At 40.5% G+C, this 16,581-nt stretch overlaps 1 protein-coding gene across 3 annotated transcripts in view; it reads right to left on the reverse strand.

The window, feature by feature from the left end:
- Positions 1-16,581, reverse strand: part of LOC124709089 (acylamino-acid-releasing enzyme-like) — a 126,541-nt gene that overhangs the window by 104,829 nt on the left and 5,131 nt on the right. For all 3 annotated transcript variants that reach the window (XM_047240748.1, XM_047240740.1, XM_047240755.1), the window contains 2 exons: positions 11,707-11,852; positions 2,538-2,805 (listed from right to left, as the gene is read on the reverse strand). In XM_047240748.1, the coding sequence (XP_047096704.1) occupies positions 2,538-2,805; positions 11,707-11,852 (414 nt within the window). The remainder of the gene's footprint in view (positions 1-2,537; positions 2,806-11,706; positions 11,853-16,581) is intronic.

Consider the following 16,581-nt stretch of genomic DNA (forward strand, 5'->3'; position numbering starts at 1 on the left):
AGTCCTAGCCTCAGCGAGCTGCTACACTACACCGGGTAAAAGGAGGTCCAACACAATGTTAGGATATATCTCACAATCTCAGTGTATAATGTATATGCAGTCCGAAGTATGTATAGTTGATGGAAAAGGCAACACTGTCTCTTCAGGTCCTTAATATTTCCAGTAAGTATACAGCATACAAACTTGTGAGCTAACAATAGAGTTAACTGCGTAAACACAATCTATCAGCTGAAAGCCATGTTAGAACAGAAAGGAACATATGCAGATTTATCTTTACAAACTTTCTCTTTCTCTTTGATAAATTACTTGCGAAGTAAATAGATATTAAGAGATTAGTGGTAAATGAACAAACTCTACTTAGTATAACTGGAGGAAGCAACAGGTCTCCTGCAAAATTTGCTATGCCTGTTTAGACAGTGTAAGCACAAAAATAATATGGCAGTTTAGTAGCACTCAATTTTAAAACAATATACAGAATTAGAATCTGACTGCTGCTGCCTTTCACTAATGACTCGTCTGATGTCCATGAAGGTTGTACTTCATGATGAGATCCACAGTACATAATGGATGGATGGACAGATTGAATGCAGGAGACTTCAAACGACTTGTTGAGTCCATGACACATTGGATTGCTGCACTAAGTCAGGCAAAAGGAGGTCCGACACTGTTTGAAGGTATCCCACAATTTTTGTCACCTCAGTGTATGATGTAGAGGCAGTCCAGTGTATGATATGGAACCTTCAGATCTATCTTGGATCACGTGTTGTCCTAATGTAGTCATTTGCATAAAAGTGAAGCAGAACTGGTAAAGGAACGACAAATCACCAAACCAGCTTTAAATTTAGCATGTGTCATAGCAACACAAATGAACAACATTCATAGCTCTAAAGCAATCAGTACAGGAATCATAATGTTCGCAGCACTAACATATACAAATGGTGACAGGTATGAATGTTGCCCAGTCCTGCAGGTGCAGTATTACACAATATATGTAACTATGAATCAAAAACTGGTGTTGACACAGTTGGCAACCACCATTTGCAACCTTTGCCTGGCCTGCGCATGATGATTAATTACCCTACAAGCATGCAGGACTTGGATACAAATGTGGTTTGGTACCAGTTACCATAGCTGAAATGCTTCCACAATTATGTCAGGCTGTGGGAACCATTTTCAGTTACCAAAATACCTACATTTCTGGAAGCAACACTCAGTCTGCTAACTCAGATCACAGTAATATCTTGTAATGACAGAAGGCAGAATAAAAGCAAACAATGGTAAATCCAGGCTGGAATGTAACAATATGTGTGTGTATTGTTGACAAAGGCCATTGGTCAAAAGCTTTATGTGAGAAACTCTTTTTGTTGTGCCTATCTGCAACTCAGCATCTCCGCTATATGAGAAGTCAGGATAAATTTTTTCAGTCATAATAAATGTTTCATACTTCCGAAGCAGTAAAGAAGTCGCGTCAGCTTAACTGACACACTAACAGACAAAAGCGGACAGACAAATAGGTGGTAAGACTGTCAAATCCTAATGAACTTTAACATATCTAACTCCTTAGAAGGGCATTCTGTCCGAACAGAGGTTTTTAAAAAAAGAGTGCATGTTTACACAGAAAATTTCCTAAGAGTTTTAACCTTGCTCTAACAAAATAGTTGGTGCCCTTTACTGTATTCAAGATTAAACAGCTCCCACTCTCGGCCCTTATGTACGTGGCAATAAAGTGGATGTCCTGTATGGCTTTCTTTTGCAGGTTATTAGTAGAAATGGTAAACTGCTCTCACTTTTTCACCTAATTTGTACGCTGTGTCTAATATGTGAATTTTCAGTTCCCATACACGAATACAATGTTAAATGTCAGAACTGTACGCTAAAGTGAATGTCAAAGCGAAAAACCAATTGCAGAACTTCTAGTTTTCAAATTACAAAAAAATACAATGTAATGACTATGTAATCTCTAAATGATTTTAGTATGAGCCCATTCTCATGTTTGATAATGTGGTGTCTAAAAGGACCGTATTTATAAAATAAGAGAAGCAGGTTTCATACACTTACATAAAACCACTACACTCTCTCTCCAACTCGTATAACATTGATGATTGGGAACATTTTAAACTTCTATTGTGTGTGACAAACATAATAACTGCAGTAAGAACAGGCACAGAAGCTAAATGCAAGAGCATTCTGTACTTTCTGTTTCATGTTATAAGCTTTAATGTTGGATTATTCTCCTCTTAATGATAAAATTCAGACAAGAATCAATACCTCCCTACTAGGTGCTCAGCAGTCTTCCGCAGTTTCCCTTTTTTCCATTTCTTCCAGTAGTGCAATAAGAATTATTATACTCTCACATAACAGCAAAACTTGTAACCCATAGCGAAATTATTTCATAAGCAAAATGTAGCTTTAATAATCATCCTTTTTCACATGGACAGAATAGTCACACTAACAAATCAAAACAAAACACACTAAAAATACTGTAATGTAATTCTTAAAAATAATTAGTAATTTAAAAGTAGTGTGCAAAGACTCACTGAACGCCCCATCCATTGTCAAGTGAAATATGTAACTATCTCGGTTGGTGCAATAAATAAGACCAAGTCTGCGAGGCTCATTCTTCCACACGACGCCTATTACTCCTTCTCCATCTGGTGTCCAGATTACTTGACCAGGTGAAAAATGTGATGGTACTCCTTCCAAAATTTGTATCTTATCTGTTTTTGTGTCACAAATACTAACTGCTGGTTGGTGCTTGCCGACCAGCTGTTCACCCCAGTCTGGACGGAAAAGATATTCTTCACCCTGAAAGCAAAAGTTATGATTTCACTTTCAGATTGCCACATATTTAATGTTTAGATGGTGTTGTGAAATAGCAGTGTTTTGTGTCCGGAAGTTTTTTTTCTGATAAATGAAAAATTTTTCTTAAATATTAGTACGTACTGTGTGCTTCATTTTACAATTGAAGAAATGAAACAGATTCCAACTATGTTAGATGAAAAATCTGAAGTTTAGTATACAAGCTTCTCTGTATCTAGGTTCTCCAACACTTTGTATCAATGGCGAGTTCATTCATCAATTTCAAACTTCAAAAAACCAGAAAACACAATGGGCACATGAGAATTGTGTACACGAAAATAGACAGCTGCCAGAAATGGTCTTTCCTGACATTAATAAGTGATTAAATTAATCCAAGCATCTGCCATTTAGGCCAGAAAAGGAAGTATTTATTCAGAGGAATAAATGACAAAATAACTTAAGTAGCGTAAGAGAGCCCATTTTAAACAAACAGAATCAGATTCTAGAAACAATTTGCTATGGTAGTGGAAAAAACCATAAGAATGGAAAGTGAATGGCAACCACACAAGTTGTAAATATATTAATTCCTGAAAAATTCTCAGGGGAAAAAATTAGCTCAACTGCTGACTAATATTATGTGAATGCCTGGAAGAACAAACATCACATGGAATCTGCAGCTGTGATACATATTATGTATGTTGAAAGTGGAGGGGGAGGAAGCAGATGAAATGAAAGGAACTATCCATGTCAGCTGCATCTGGATTTTATGCAGAATCATCAGTGATGAGTGAAAATGTGTGCCAGACTGCGATTCAAACCTGAGATCTCCTTCTTACTAGGCAGCTGCATTAACCAATGAGCCATCTGGACAGTGTTTATTGCAATTGCGTGAACTATCTCAGAATGCCTCCCGGCCAACTCACATTCCCATCGAGCACTTTCCCATCTATAATCCCCAAACACGTCCGTCATGCTCGCTACTTTGATGTTCTCGCAGGTAGACAAACGATATTGCGCATCCTCACTGAAGGTGGTGGATTCACTGCCCATCAAGGCACATCAATTATACGAAAGTGTGGTATATGTTCTTTCAGGGAAATGAATCCACCACTTTCAGTGCGGATGAACAATATTGTTTGACCTCAAGTGGGAATCTTAAAGTAAAGAGCATGGGGGGATAAAGATGGGGACTGTGGATAGGTGCTGCTAGATGGGAGTGTGGGTCGGCCAGGAGATGTGCCGAGGCAGTCTGCGCAACTGCGATAAACACTGTGTTGAGATGGCAAAGTGGTTAATGCAACTCCCTACAAAGCAGGAGACCCCAGGTTCAAATCCCGGTTTGTAACACATTTTCACTCTGAGCTGCTGATTCCATATAAAGTCTTGAAGCAGCTGACATCAACAGTTTCTTCCCTTCCCTTCCTCTCCCTCCTCTTTCAACTTAAAATGAAACAATGAGGATATCACTGCACTTGAGCACCACATACATCTTAAGCTCTCATCTTATAGACTGATGAGCTCAGAAGTTAAGTCCCATAGTGCTCAGAGCCATTTGAGCTCTTATCTTATATGTTATTCTCATGATTCTTATGTAACACATACAACACAGGCAGCATTTTTACAAAGGTTATGCCTCTATACTATTCCTTACATTTAATCAAACAGTGTTTATGACAACTTTACTTCATTTCTTGCACATATTCCCATTCTAAGTCTCATGTTGCTGCTGTAAGTTGTATCAACTGTACCAACTTGAAACAAACCTAGCAATGTGCCTGAAATTTTCCAGTGTCATCCTTCAGGTCAAGTTGATAACAACCTTAAATACCATAGCACTCTTATAGAACAGGTCACACTACAATGTCACATGTGGTATTCTTCACACATTAAAACTATTCTTTCCCAGAAGTCTCCCAATAAATCTTAACCTCTCTCTTGTCTTTTTTTTTCTACTACTGGTTTTACAAGTTCATTCCAATTCATATCACTACATAGTGTTACCCTTAAGTAAACAACATAATAGGTTCCATAATTTTACAACTAATGCTGTAATCTGACACTGTTGGCTAACTCCTTCAGCATAACAAGTACAATTACTGTCTAACTCAATCTGTATTTCCATACAATTATCCAGCAAAGATCCTTTCCTGAAAACAGGTTCATCACTGAACCATTAGTGCTGCTAACTGTAAAAGTCATGCCAAAATGCAAATAGAAAACTAATGTATCAATATGTGTAACGCTGCCCACATATGCAGAAGGTACACAGCTGGTAATAAGCATTCCTGTTGAGAGCAAATAGACCACTCAGCAGTGGTATCTTCCTCAATTGCTATTTTCTGACTCACCTCTGCCAGTGCACCTAACCCTACAGAAGCAGGCAACATGCACCTGTACATTCAGCACTTTCCGTAATATTCTGCACAGCATGCTGTTATATCGAATATAATTTCTGGGCTATTTGTACAGTGGCAGTGTTATTTTCCCATAAAATATTTTTCTGTTTCTCTGGGACATCAGGAGTCGTATTTTACATGTTCTCAAGTCTGGCCCGCACACTTACACAAATACCTTCTCAAGGCAGCAATTTTGTAACCATTTTCACAAGCTCGTATATGTAACCTTGCTTCAAAACAATGACAAGTGCAATCCTGTAAATATCACTCTCTGAGCATCCAAACATGGATACATCCGTCATGATACTGTAGACAATCCAATAAGATGATATTGTGACACTCTTGTGTCCGGCATGCGTGTGTCTGCTACTGTGACAGGAAGCTCCACTACTCACATTCGCTGTTCTAACAGTCTGTGACACTTCAAACACTTCGGAAAATTTAGTTTCTCCTGTTTTTATAATGCTGACCACAATTTTGGCATCTTGTATGCTAAATGTCAATTAAAAATCTCTTCTAAATTCAGTTTTTGATTGCATTCGTTTATTACAATCCTTATAATTATTCTAATTATTGAAATAATTGATCCCCAATTTGACAAAAAAAATTGCAAAGTCACCTGCCGTTGGAAGTGTAACAGAATTCTTATTACTGGAAGTGTGCTTAGTGCCCAAATAGTGCCTGGATTTATTCAACTCAGCCACAAACTGTCTCGCATTTAAATTGTGGATTGCATGAATATTCCGCCAAGAACTATTACTGTTTGGTTTGCGAACTAATAGACAACTTTAATTTGTTGTTATGGAAGCTAAATTGTTGACCCTAAATGAGGGTTATAGCATTGGCAACAAGAAGGTTGCTGGTTTGGCTCACCAAGCACACCGTGAAGGCCAGATTTCTAAGACTTTGGTAGTAACATTAAACCATCATCAGGACTTGACCAACCAATGAACTAGTTCACCTTTGGAGCAGTCACAGTTGCTGTCTGCTAAATCGACATTTCAGCCATTTAACAAGGCTGAGGAATACTGGCAAGTACATCAAAAACACCTCATGCTGCATTTCCAGGCAAGTCAGGTTAAACACCTAAATCACCAACTGAACTTTTCGCTGGATACATATCCTATATTATATCACTTGATTGAAAAGTTAGCCCTGTCATCTGAGCCATCTGTGTTAGAATTGTATGACATTCTTTTTATTGTCCGTGCATTTTTGCAATAAAATGCACGTAGCAACAACAAGACCAAAATTCTCACAACATCGAAAGATGAAAACTGTCATTTATGCATCTTGGATTGAGGATTTGAAGGAGCTGAGTCCGAAATGCAAGTTCATATGCGAGTGTAGTAAATCACACACAGGAAGTTTAATTTGTGTTTTAGTGGTAAGCTTAAGCCCAGATAAGAAATTCCACAAACAAGCTTTAAGACAGTCTGATCCATCTCTAGCTGATGTTCTGCGAATTGCATATGCATTTGAAATACTACAAGCAGCATAACAAACTTTTTCAGCAGTCTGACATTCCACATGTGGCTCAGAGTCTTGATGATTCAGTGCAGCAGTTTCTGTAACAGACTCTAAAGAGGTAAATTTCCATTCAGCAGCTGCTACCCCACCGCATTCTCCACAATCTGAGCTAGTGCCAGGGGTCATTTGTGGCAATCTACTTCATTTCCAAGTTGCATGGACTGTTTTTCCTTTACATTCCAGATTGAAATGTTCACATTATGAGGACAACTGTTATAAATGTTTACATAGATGTCATACTGCAAAAGTAAGTCATAGCATGGCAGGCACCAGCCATCAGCCCCAGCTAATACAAATCAATAACATTTCAGGTAGTGATCAGGTGCTGGCACTGTAAAATTTTGCTGCGGACAACCGTATAGGACATTGCAGTGACTTTTCTTTTAAATACTACCACATAAATGACAGTTATAAAAAATTCTATATATGTAAGTGTAACTGCTCCCTTGCTCTGTGAAGTACAAGATGCCACTTCTAGGGTGAAACTGACAGTCACTTACAATCAGGTGTCTCAGACATTATCATTTTTGCTGTGGTGTATCTGTCAGTCAAGAACATATTTCGTCTTGATGAAGATTCCACTATGACATTTTCATTGCATAATGCAGTGCATTCCCTCAGATCGTCAGTATCCTGTGCTGCCACTGACACAATTCGTAAGCAGTTTGCAGTACAGTTTGAACTGTGTTTGGGGAAAGAAATTGACTCTCTGGTCCACTCTGTCTTAAAGCTAACAGGAAGTCCGAGATTCTGCAAAGCAATTCCACTGGCCATTAAGGATGAGATTAAAATTGAACTAGATGCAACAGAAAAACCAACAAGTTTTGTCCCTTGCTTCCCAATTAGTGGTGTTCAGGAAACCTGGGTGTCTCTTTGGTCATGTGGAAACTTTACGCAAACCATAAAGGCTCACAAGGACTTGATTTTCATCCTTTGTCTTGTTGAGATGAACTCTTTTCTAAACTTTCAGAAGATAAAACTATTTTCAGAAATCGATCTCGCAAAAGCATATTTTCAGTTGCCTCTTGACGAAGACTCGTGGATGGTATAAGTCTTGAATGCACCATTCAGACTGTAATAGATGGCCTTTTGGCATGATTAGCAGTCCCATCATATTCCAGAGGTCTCCAGAACAGATTTTTCCAGGTATTCTGGTCACTGATCATACAAGATGAACACCTTCACAATCTCTGTCTGGTTTTTGCTGTCCTTCCACAAAAAATCCTTAATTTAACTTTACCAAATACACCCTCCTTCCATTAACTGTCACTTATGTTTTATTCACAGTGAAGAGGACCTTTGGACCACCACAGAGTATGGAGAGGCTATTCAGAATATGCATATGCCTAAATACGTCAAGACTTTCAGGTATTTCTTGGAAAAGTGAATTACTATGTGTGATTTATTCTCCAAGCAGCCTCCACGCCCCTCCCGTTAAATTGTCTTTGTAAAAAGGAAGTCCCTTTTTAATGGTTCAAAGAGTGCCACTGGGGTTTTCCCCACTTAAAATCAGCCCTCAAATCACCATCTGCCTTGTGATTTACCAGCCCCACTTGCTGTTTGCGCCGGTGGCACAGTCATCGTCACACAGCCTCAAGCATTTTCTCTCTCAGAAGTTAAGAGGGTAATAGCTCGGGATCATTATTCTGAAATCACAAAGGAAGTGTTGAGCATCATCTTTGCTGTCCATAAATTTTGCATTTTTTTGTTTGGTCACAAACTCCATCTTATCAATCAACTACAAACCACTTATGTCACTTTTTGTTCCCAAAGCTCAACTGTCACAGTATGCAGTGCATCACTCTTATCAATAGAATTGACATCTGACGTATTTCCAGTACCCTTTTCATTATCCCATTTTTACTAAAACAAGGTGCACTGTCTCACCTTCAAGCAGGTCTAGATCCTGAATCTGAGAGCCAGGAAACAATTTATTTTGAGCTCAAAAGTAAATTGGAGCAATCATTCAATGAGTTCCCTATAAATTTTTAGGACATTGCTACAGTATTTATGCATAACTGCTTCTTCAATGGATCCTGCAGTATGTCCAGCCATGTTGGCCTCCCAAGCTATCAGTGCAGACACACCTGAGCTTTGGTGTTTCTTTCAGCAATGCCATCAACTTCAGGTTTACTCTTAACTGAAGACGAATAACAATGCCAGTTGGTTGTATTGTCCTCCTTGCAACATTAGGTGCTTCAGTCCATGCATCAATCACATTGAGGTATTTGAAGAAGGAAGCAACTGGCATGCCACTAAATCTTGTACTGATGAGGATATTGTATGGTTGGTGTGACAGTGTGCCTTTTGCCCAGCACATCGGCCAGTCCATCCCAATCATTCGTGCCATGGCCAAGGCCAATGCAGTTACGGGACCAATGTCCAGCAGATAACAATGCTGGCTTCTGTGGGAGGCTGGGACCAGATCATCACAACAGAGAGTTTATCCCACACACTGATGACCAACAACAGTCCCCACAGCAATCAATTTCAAAAAGTTTAGCAGCCACAATGGAATTAGAGCTGTTAACACACTTTCTTTCCATCAACCTCAAATAGTCCGGCGGGCTCACAGAGAGGTTTGCTCGCAATTAATGCCCTTACAGGATGCTTCTGGATCTCCTGTGTACGTCCCTGGAACACTAACACATATGCAACCCTGGAATTTTATTGGCCCCAGTGTGGGCACACACAGTTAAGTGGAATGGATCCAAGGGTCTTTGGCAAAACAGCGGGGGTCCCATGTGGTCTTTGTGGTGGAATGCTGCACCAGCACCACAGCCAGCTCTGGTTGCTGCACCCTGATGAGTGGGCACCCTGATCGGGGAGTCCACTGCCGCCACTAAACCATAAGGCTCACTCGATTTCCGAGTCACAGAGGATGGCCACCTGGTCCTCCCTGCGTATTGTGAGACCCACCCAAGGACATCATTATGGCTTAAAATACTTTTGAATTACCGGACCTGCTTCGCCCAGCAGGGACACCTCCACTCCCATCAGTCTCCAGGCTTATTTAAGAAGCTCCGTATCCAGTACTACTGTTGCTGGTAGTCCTGACAGCCTTCCAGGAGCCTTCTGTCTTGACTTCACCCAGCTCCCCACCATTTTTGCCATATCGTCCTTCCCTACACTGGCACTACATGTCAGCTCCAGGAGAGAGGGATTTAGTTGCCCTGTCGGATGTGTCATTGGAAGATATGGACGCAACGATACACTTAACATTGCTCACATATGCAAAGAGAACATGGTCAGCACTGCAGGCCAGTCACTTGAACTTCTGTGATGGGCAAATGTAAGGCCAGCTGGCAGTGGTCTCTTCCTCAGTTTCTCTTGTCCTACTCACATCTACCAGTGGACTTAATCGAACTTTGATTACTAAAGGGGAAATACACACACACACACACACACACACACACTCACTCTCTCTCTCTCTCTCTCTCTCTCTCTCTCTCTCTCTCTCTCTCTCTCTCTCTCTCTGATGCAAGCAGCCACTATTTCTGGCCACTTTAGACTGATTAAAGTGGCCGGAGATAGTGTTCATTCATGACAGTGCTGTGCCTGCTGGTGTGAATGTATGCGTGTTTTACTTTCTTTTCTGTAAAAGGCTTCGGCCAAAAGCTTTGTGTGTAACAGCCTTTTTGTTGTGCCTGTCTGCAGCTCACGTGTAATCTTCACAGCAAGTAGCAATCTGTCCTTTTCATAACTCTTGATATTCCAACCTGTATTTCCCATTGTTTGATTATTAATCAGGAACTGTCTCATATTAATTTCTACTGTGGCTCAGATGAATATTCAACCAAAAACTATTACTGTTCAAAAACCATTACTGTTATTGGTCTGTGAATTAATATACAATCTAAATTTGTTGCTACACAACTAACTTGTGTTCAATATGCACTGATGGCACTACATGAGGGTTATAATACTATCTCATAAATCATTACGTATATTAAAGACATTAACAGTCTTATTACACTTCCTTGCAGTAAAGCTGAACATGCAGTGTGGTACCAACTGAAAATACTTGCAGTCAGTCACATAGTTGATAAGATACTTCATTTGACTGTGTCTTTGTTTTCAGCTAGCAATGTGGTACAGTGTTGAATGCCTTTTGTAAACCTATGAAGATACTATCTATCTTTATCTTATTACTTTCAAGACACTATGTGCAGCAAGAGAGCTGTGTCAGGGTTAAAGGTAAGATAACAGAATTAAATAATTGCTCATTCTCTAAGATCAAAATTACTGCTAAGGAAGAGGAAACCACTTAAGCCTTCACTGAAATGAGACTACTATTTCAGCCTGTAGGGAAGCAAACACTGACATCCCCATCAAGCTTAAAAAAAAAAAAAAAAATCCCCCACCCCCAAGTATATATATGTTGACATATACAATTAATTACCACCATTCTATCTATTGCTTTCCCTTCCTCTTTCAAAATAGTGCACGCACTGCTGTAGAGTGCAAGATTCATTTTGAAAATAAACCCATACGCTGTGGTTAAGCCATTTTTCTACAATATCCTTTCTTCCACGAGTGCTAGTCCAACAGAGGAACTTCTGTGACACTGTAATTAAGAGAGGGGTGCTGGCACAATGGAAGTGTGTGGCTGCCTCGTAAATCATATCTTAATAGATCAAGTCTAAGAGAATTGCCTGGAAGGCAAATTTCTGAGTGAGCCAGTCTGGACTCAATTTTTATCTAACACAGTGCTTCAGTTAGTTTTGTTTCCACCACAGAACCACACTGATAATGAAATCACAAATCAAACATAAATAAAAGAGCAAATAGAAGAAAGGAATGACAGGAAAACATACAAAAATACCCTCAAAACAGATCTTGGTTCATTATACTTATGGCAGAATGCCAATTACTGCATTAGAATGGCACATCAAAACACACTGTGAATTACTCTCATGAAGCAAAAGTATAAACAGTATTATTGAGTTAATCCCTGTATTACCAGTGGTTCTATACTTACTCTTATTGGCTTTGCATCACCCGAACCGTTGCCCTTTGTATCCAGTGGTTTTGGTTTATAAAATGGTTCAGTTTTAGGTAATTTCTTTTCAGCTATGTACAGAACCTTTTCACCACATGGTGACCATTCGAATGAGCCAAAATCAGCTGAGAATGGTGAAAATACCAACAAATACATTAATTTTTGTGCAATGTAATTTGTAAAAATATGAAACAATGTTTATCTAAGTACTCGTATATAAACTTTAATAATGAGATAACAAAATAATTGAAACAAATTAAATGATTCCTTAATAGCAAAATGTATATGCTCATACAAACTGAGATAAAAAAATTAAAAACCTGCCATTAGAGACGGACAACAGGCTCAAACTAGACATCAGGTGGGGAAAGAAAGCCGCCATTCTCTTTTGCAAAGAAACCATCCCAACACTGACTGTAACATACTTTGGGCAACCATAGAAAATCTAAAGCTTGATGGATGGTTGTATCAAGAAATACAGCCCCTCATCTTAGGCAAGAATGTAGCAGTGCCATTAAAACAGATCACTTACTGCCTTTACCTGCCATACCCATTTTGTGAATCAGACTATTATTTATTTAAAAAAGCTCCACAGCCAGTCTCAAAGCACTACAAACAATAAACAGGGACTAATTAATACAACTGAGAAAGCAGCAGCTTTTCTCTGAATTTGTTAGCTTACAAACAGTTAGCATAAGCACAAATATTACCAGGCAGTACAGTGATAGTTCATTGCTAATGCAGTGTTCGGATTAAGTTTGTAAAATTTGCTTCTCTTTTTTTAGTGTATTCGTTGATGGGGTCTCTGAACACAATGACTGAATTAATCAATAAATAAGCAAAAAAGAATGAATGAATGAATGAATAAATGAATGAATGAGTGGTTGAAAATGAACAAATTAAAACATTAATACTGCACACATGAAAACAAAAATGAATAAAAAATGTTACATGGGATGTTCACCATGGGAAAAAAAACAAACATTTTTGAGTTAGCAGTCAGTTAACGCAAACCACAGGAAGTCAATTTAGAGGCACATGTCAGAAATGTGGTTTGATACCAATACAGTTGTTTTACAGTCAAGTCTGTAAGTAAACTGCAAATGAACTACAACATGCCAGCAGGAAGGTGCTCCATAACTTCCCAAAAAGCCAACATTGGTCAGTCATCCTTGTGCTTGGTATCCAGACTCCATCATCACATCTTTTCTTAGACCATGGTGGAATTTCCAGAAAGATGACTGGTGCAACCTTGCCACAGGCATGGACAAATGCTCATGGTGGATAGCAACTGCATCATCCAAATATAACCACAGTGTTGATGCCGTTATATCGACAATTTGAAAGTAAATCACCAGAGCATACCGAAAGAAATATTTATCTCACTAGAGTAAATACTGGTTGGTTAGTCAGTCGGTCAGTTGGTTGGTTGATTGATTGATTGATTTGGGGGAGGGGACCACACTGTGATATCATTGGTCTCATGATCTAAGATAGTATAAATCAAGAGAGGAACAACACAAACAGCACAGTCCAGTTGAGGGGAAAGGATAACGTGCGAACAAAGAGGAAAAGGGACATCAGGGCAACAGGAAGAGGACAGAACAGGAGGGGGGTGGGTGGAAACAAGGAGAACAGGAATGCCCCAGAAATGTTAAGTGCAGAGGGACACTAACATCGCCACCGAACCATCTCGACACCCACACCACACTGTACTATACCATTATCATAGTACAACACTAGGGGCAGAAGATGCAAGAAAAGAGGAAACAAAACAGCACAACACACCATATAAAATGTAGGGAAAAGGCGGAGAGAACCTGGCTGGAGTGAAGGCAAGGTCAACAAGGCCTTAACAACCAATGCCTATGCTAACTGAGGGACTCAAATTCCAGAGGAAAATTCAAGAACTTATACCTGCGAGTACAAATCATTTTTGCAAAGAAAACCAAGGACACATCTAATAATGCAAGGTTTGTCCGCCAACAGCCAAAACAAGGAAGGTAGGTGGGCATATTTAATGTGAAGGGCCGAAGCAGGGACAGTGCAGCAAAATATGGATCACTGTGAGTGGAGCCGCATAACTATAAAGGGGGAAGGGGGGGGGCAGAGGGAGATGGGAAGGGAGCTCATTCTGGAGTAAAAACCCATAGGTCAACCTAGTATGGCCAATACGAAGATGGTAGATTCTACCGGGAGAGGCAGAGGGAGGAACGCCACTTGGAGGGAGTCTCCTTGAAGGCACAGGGTTTATTAGCCGCGGTGAGGGGGAAAGGGGGGGGGGGGGAGCCTCCCAAGAGTATACGCACAATTGAGCGAAAAGGGATTTCATGTAATGCCACAAATCTGCTCCCAGAGGAGTCAAGGAGAAAAGGGGGGTAGATGCCCCCCCCCCTCCCAAAACAAGATGATCAGCAAGTTTATTACCTATGTGACCAGGAACGCAAAGGAAGTCGACCAGACAAGCAATGGCACCACGATCAGTGAGAAGGTCGTGGATGGCAGCGCTTAAGGGATGGTGGGAGAACCACTGAGTGATATCCTGAAGGCCAGTCACTGAGTCCTTACATAATAAAAATCAAGTGGGGGAGAAGCGTTTAATAAAACAGAGGGCCCAACAACGGCCATCAATTCCGCAGTCAATACCCCACACGTGGCACGCAAGAGACGATGTTCCATGCCAATGGAACACGTGATAGCATATCTCATGAGCACATTTAAAATCATCGGATCATCGGTGTAAAGAGGAGGGGGGGGGGGGGGGGGGGGGGCAGAATGCCTCAGAGCCAAATACGGTTAAACACCTGGAGGAGACATTGGCATTGTGGAGGAATGCCTCGGAGCCAAATATTGGTGTTGTGGAGGATTGAGGTGTTGAAGCACTTGGTTATGGATGGAATCAGGGTCAGGAGCTGAAGAGAGGGCCAGAAGAAGCTCCCATTCAGTGAAAGGTTCACTGTACGACCCTGCCTGAAAAGGGGTAAAACATAAGCAAGAAGCTTCAGCCTGCTGTTTCCCCGAGACGGAAGGCAGCTGGATAGCAGGCTGACACCAATGCTTTTGCAAAATGGGTCATGAGGTGTTCTGCGAGAACTGACGCATCTGAACAAAGATCAGCTGGCACGGCAAGGTCCGGAATGTAAGACTGCCACTTACTACCTTGGAGAGTGCAGGGGGTAATCCACACATGTGACAAGGGGACAGAAGAAGCTAGAGCGGAGACAAAGCATTCCTAACACATCTGTTTGCACTGAATGATTAAGTAAGGGGTTTTGGCAAGAAGACATTTAATGGTTAACAAGGCCGTCAGGGACTGGTGCCACTTAAGGTGTTGCAAGGCATGACGGCAATCATGGATAGCGGTGGCAATGGCCATGCTCCACCACGGAACTGGCAGGAGGCAAACGGAGCCCATCACATGGGGAACAGCAATGCCAGCAGTGCACATTATCTTATCAGACAGATCACGGCCAATTTTGTCAATACAACTTGACAGAGAAGGTGAAAACACAACTTGGGAAGTATATAGAGAACAATCAGCATAATGGGAAGGCCAATAGGGTAACCTGTTCAGCAGTAGTGTGAAGGGAACAAGAGAAAGACAAGTAGCCACTATCGCAAAGATCATCATTTGGCAACCAGTGTACAGAAGGGAGAAGGGGAGGGGAAGAGACTGAAAGATCAATTGTAAAAAAAGTGTGATATGTGGCACTATAGTGAGTAGGGCAAACATTATTAAGAAGCAACAGGTCGTGGTCTACAAGAAAACAGACAATGAGCAGCCCCAGACTAGATGACACAGCACTGCCCCATGAAGGGTGATGGGCATTAAAATCTCCAAGTAGGAGGAAGGGAGGGGGGAGTTAATTAAGGAGGGCAGTTAGAGCAGCAGATGTATAGGTGGCCCCTAAGGACACAGATATAGATTGCAAACCGTGACAGAGGAGGCCAAGTGGATCCAAATGGAAACCAACTCTATAGTACAAAGTGGGATCCTCATACTAACTTTATACAACACAGATTTCCAGGTTAAGCTTGAATTTTTACCTTAACATAAGATTGATGCTTTATACAGTCGACCCTGAAAATCCCGTGACTACAGCTCAACTGTTGCATTTGGCAGGCTAAAATCCAAACAACTAGCAATAAAAACTGCTGCAGATCTCCTTCCTAAGAATTTTATATACACCATAAATTGGTGCAAATATGGACCCAGCAAGCACCACCAGGAGTACAATCTGACCTGAAAACCCACACTAAACCAGAAGATTTTGATTTGTCTTGATATATGTGGAGGCAATTAACAGAATCCATTCACAACATGGTACATGCAAGAATTTTCTTTTCAGGTGGAATGAAGTGTGTGATCCATCTTCTAACTGCAATGAAAAACCCATGCTATGTGCCACACTTTGCAGGAGTTTAATCTAATATCAAGTCCACATAATGCAAATGACTCCCTGGTGCTGACCCCAGATGCTGTTGACTGGTCTGACAATTTTATATAAGCATTTCTCACTAAACTACTGTATCATATACGTGCAATATCACACTCTTGTTTGATTTTTTTCATTAGTACCACTGCTTTACACCAGTTACACAATGTAGGCCTATAACAACACCATTTGTTGTGCTAACAAACACTAAACAAATAAGCACCAGTAAGTTAATTAAATTCAATTCATTCTTCAGTACATGCATTTATAGTTTTTGCTTTGTAAATAGGAGCATGTATACATCTACATCCTGCAAACTACTGTGAAGTGCATAGCAGAGGGTACTTCCCAATGTAATGGTTACTGGAATGTCTTCCTGTTTCATTCAAGTAAGGAGTGCAGGAAGAATGATTGCTTA

Source organism: Schistocerca piceifrons, chromosome 1, assembly GCF_021461385.2.
Source record: "Schistocerca piceifrons isolate TAMUIC-IGC-003096 chromosome 1, iqSchPice1.1, whole genome shotgun sequence".
Taxonomy (NCBI): domain Eukaryota; kingdom Metazoa; phylum Arthropoda; class Insecta; order Orthoptera; family Acrididae; genus Schistocerca; species Schistocerca piceifrons.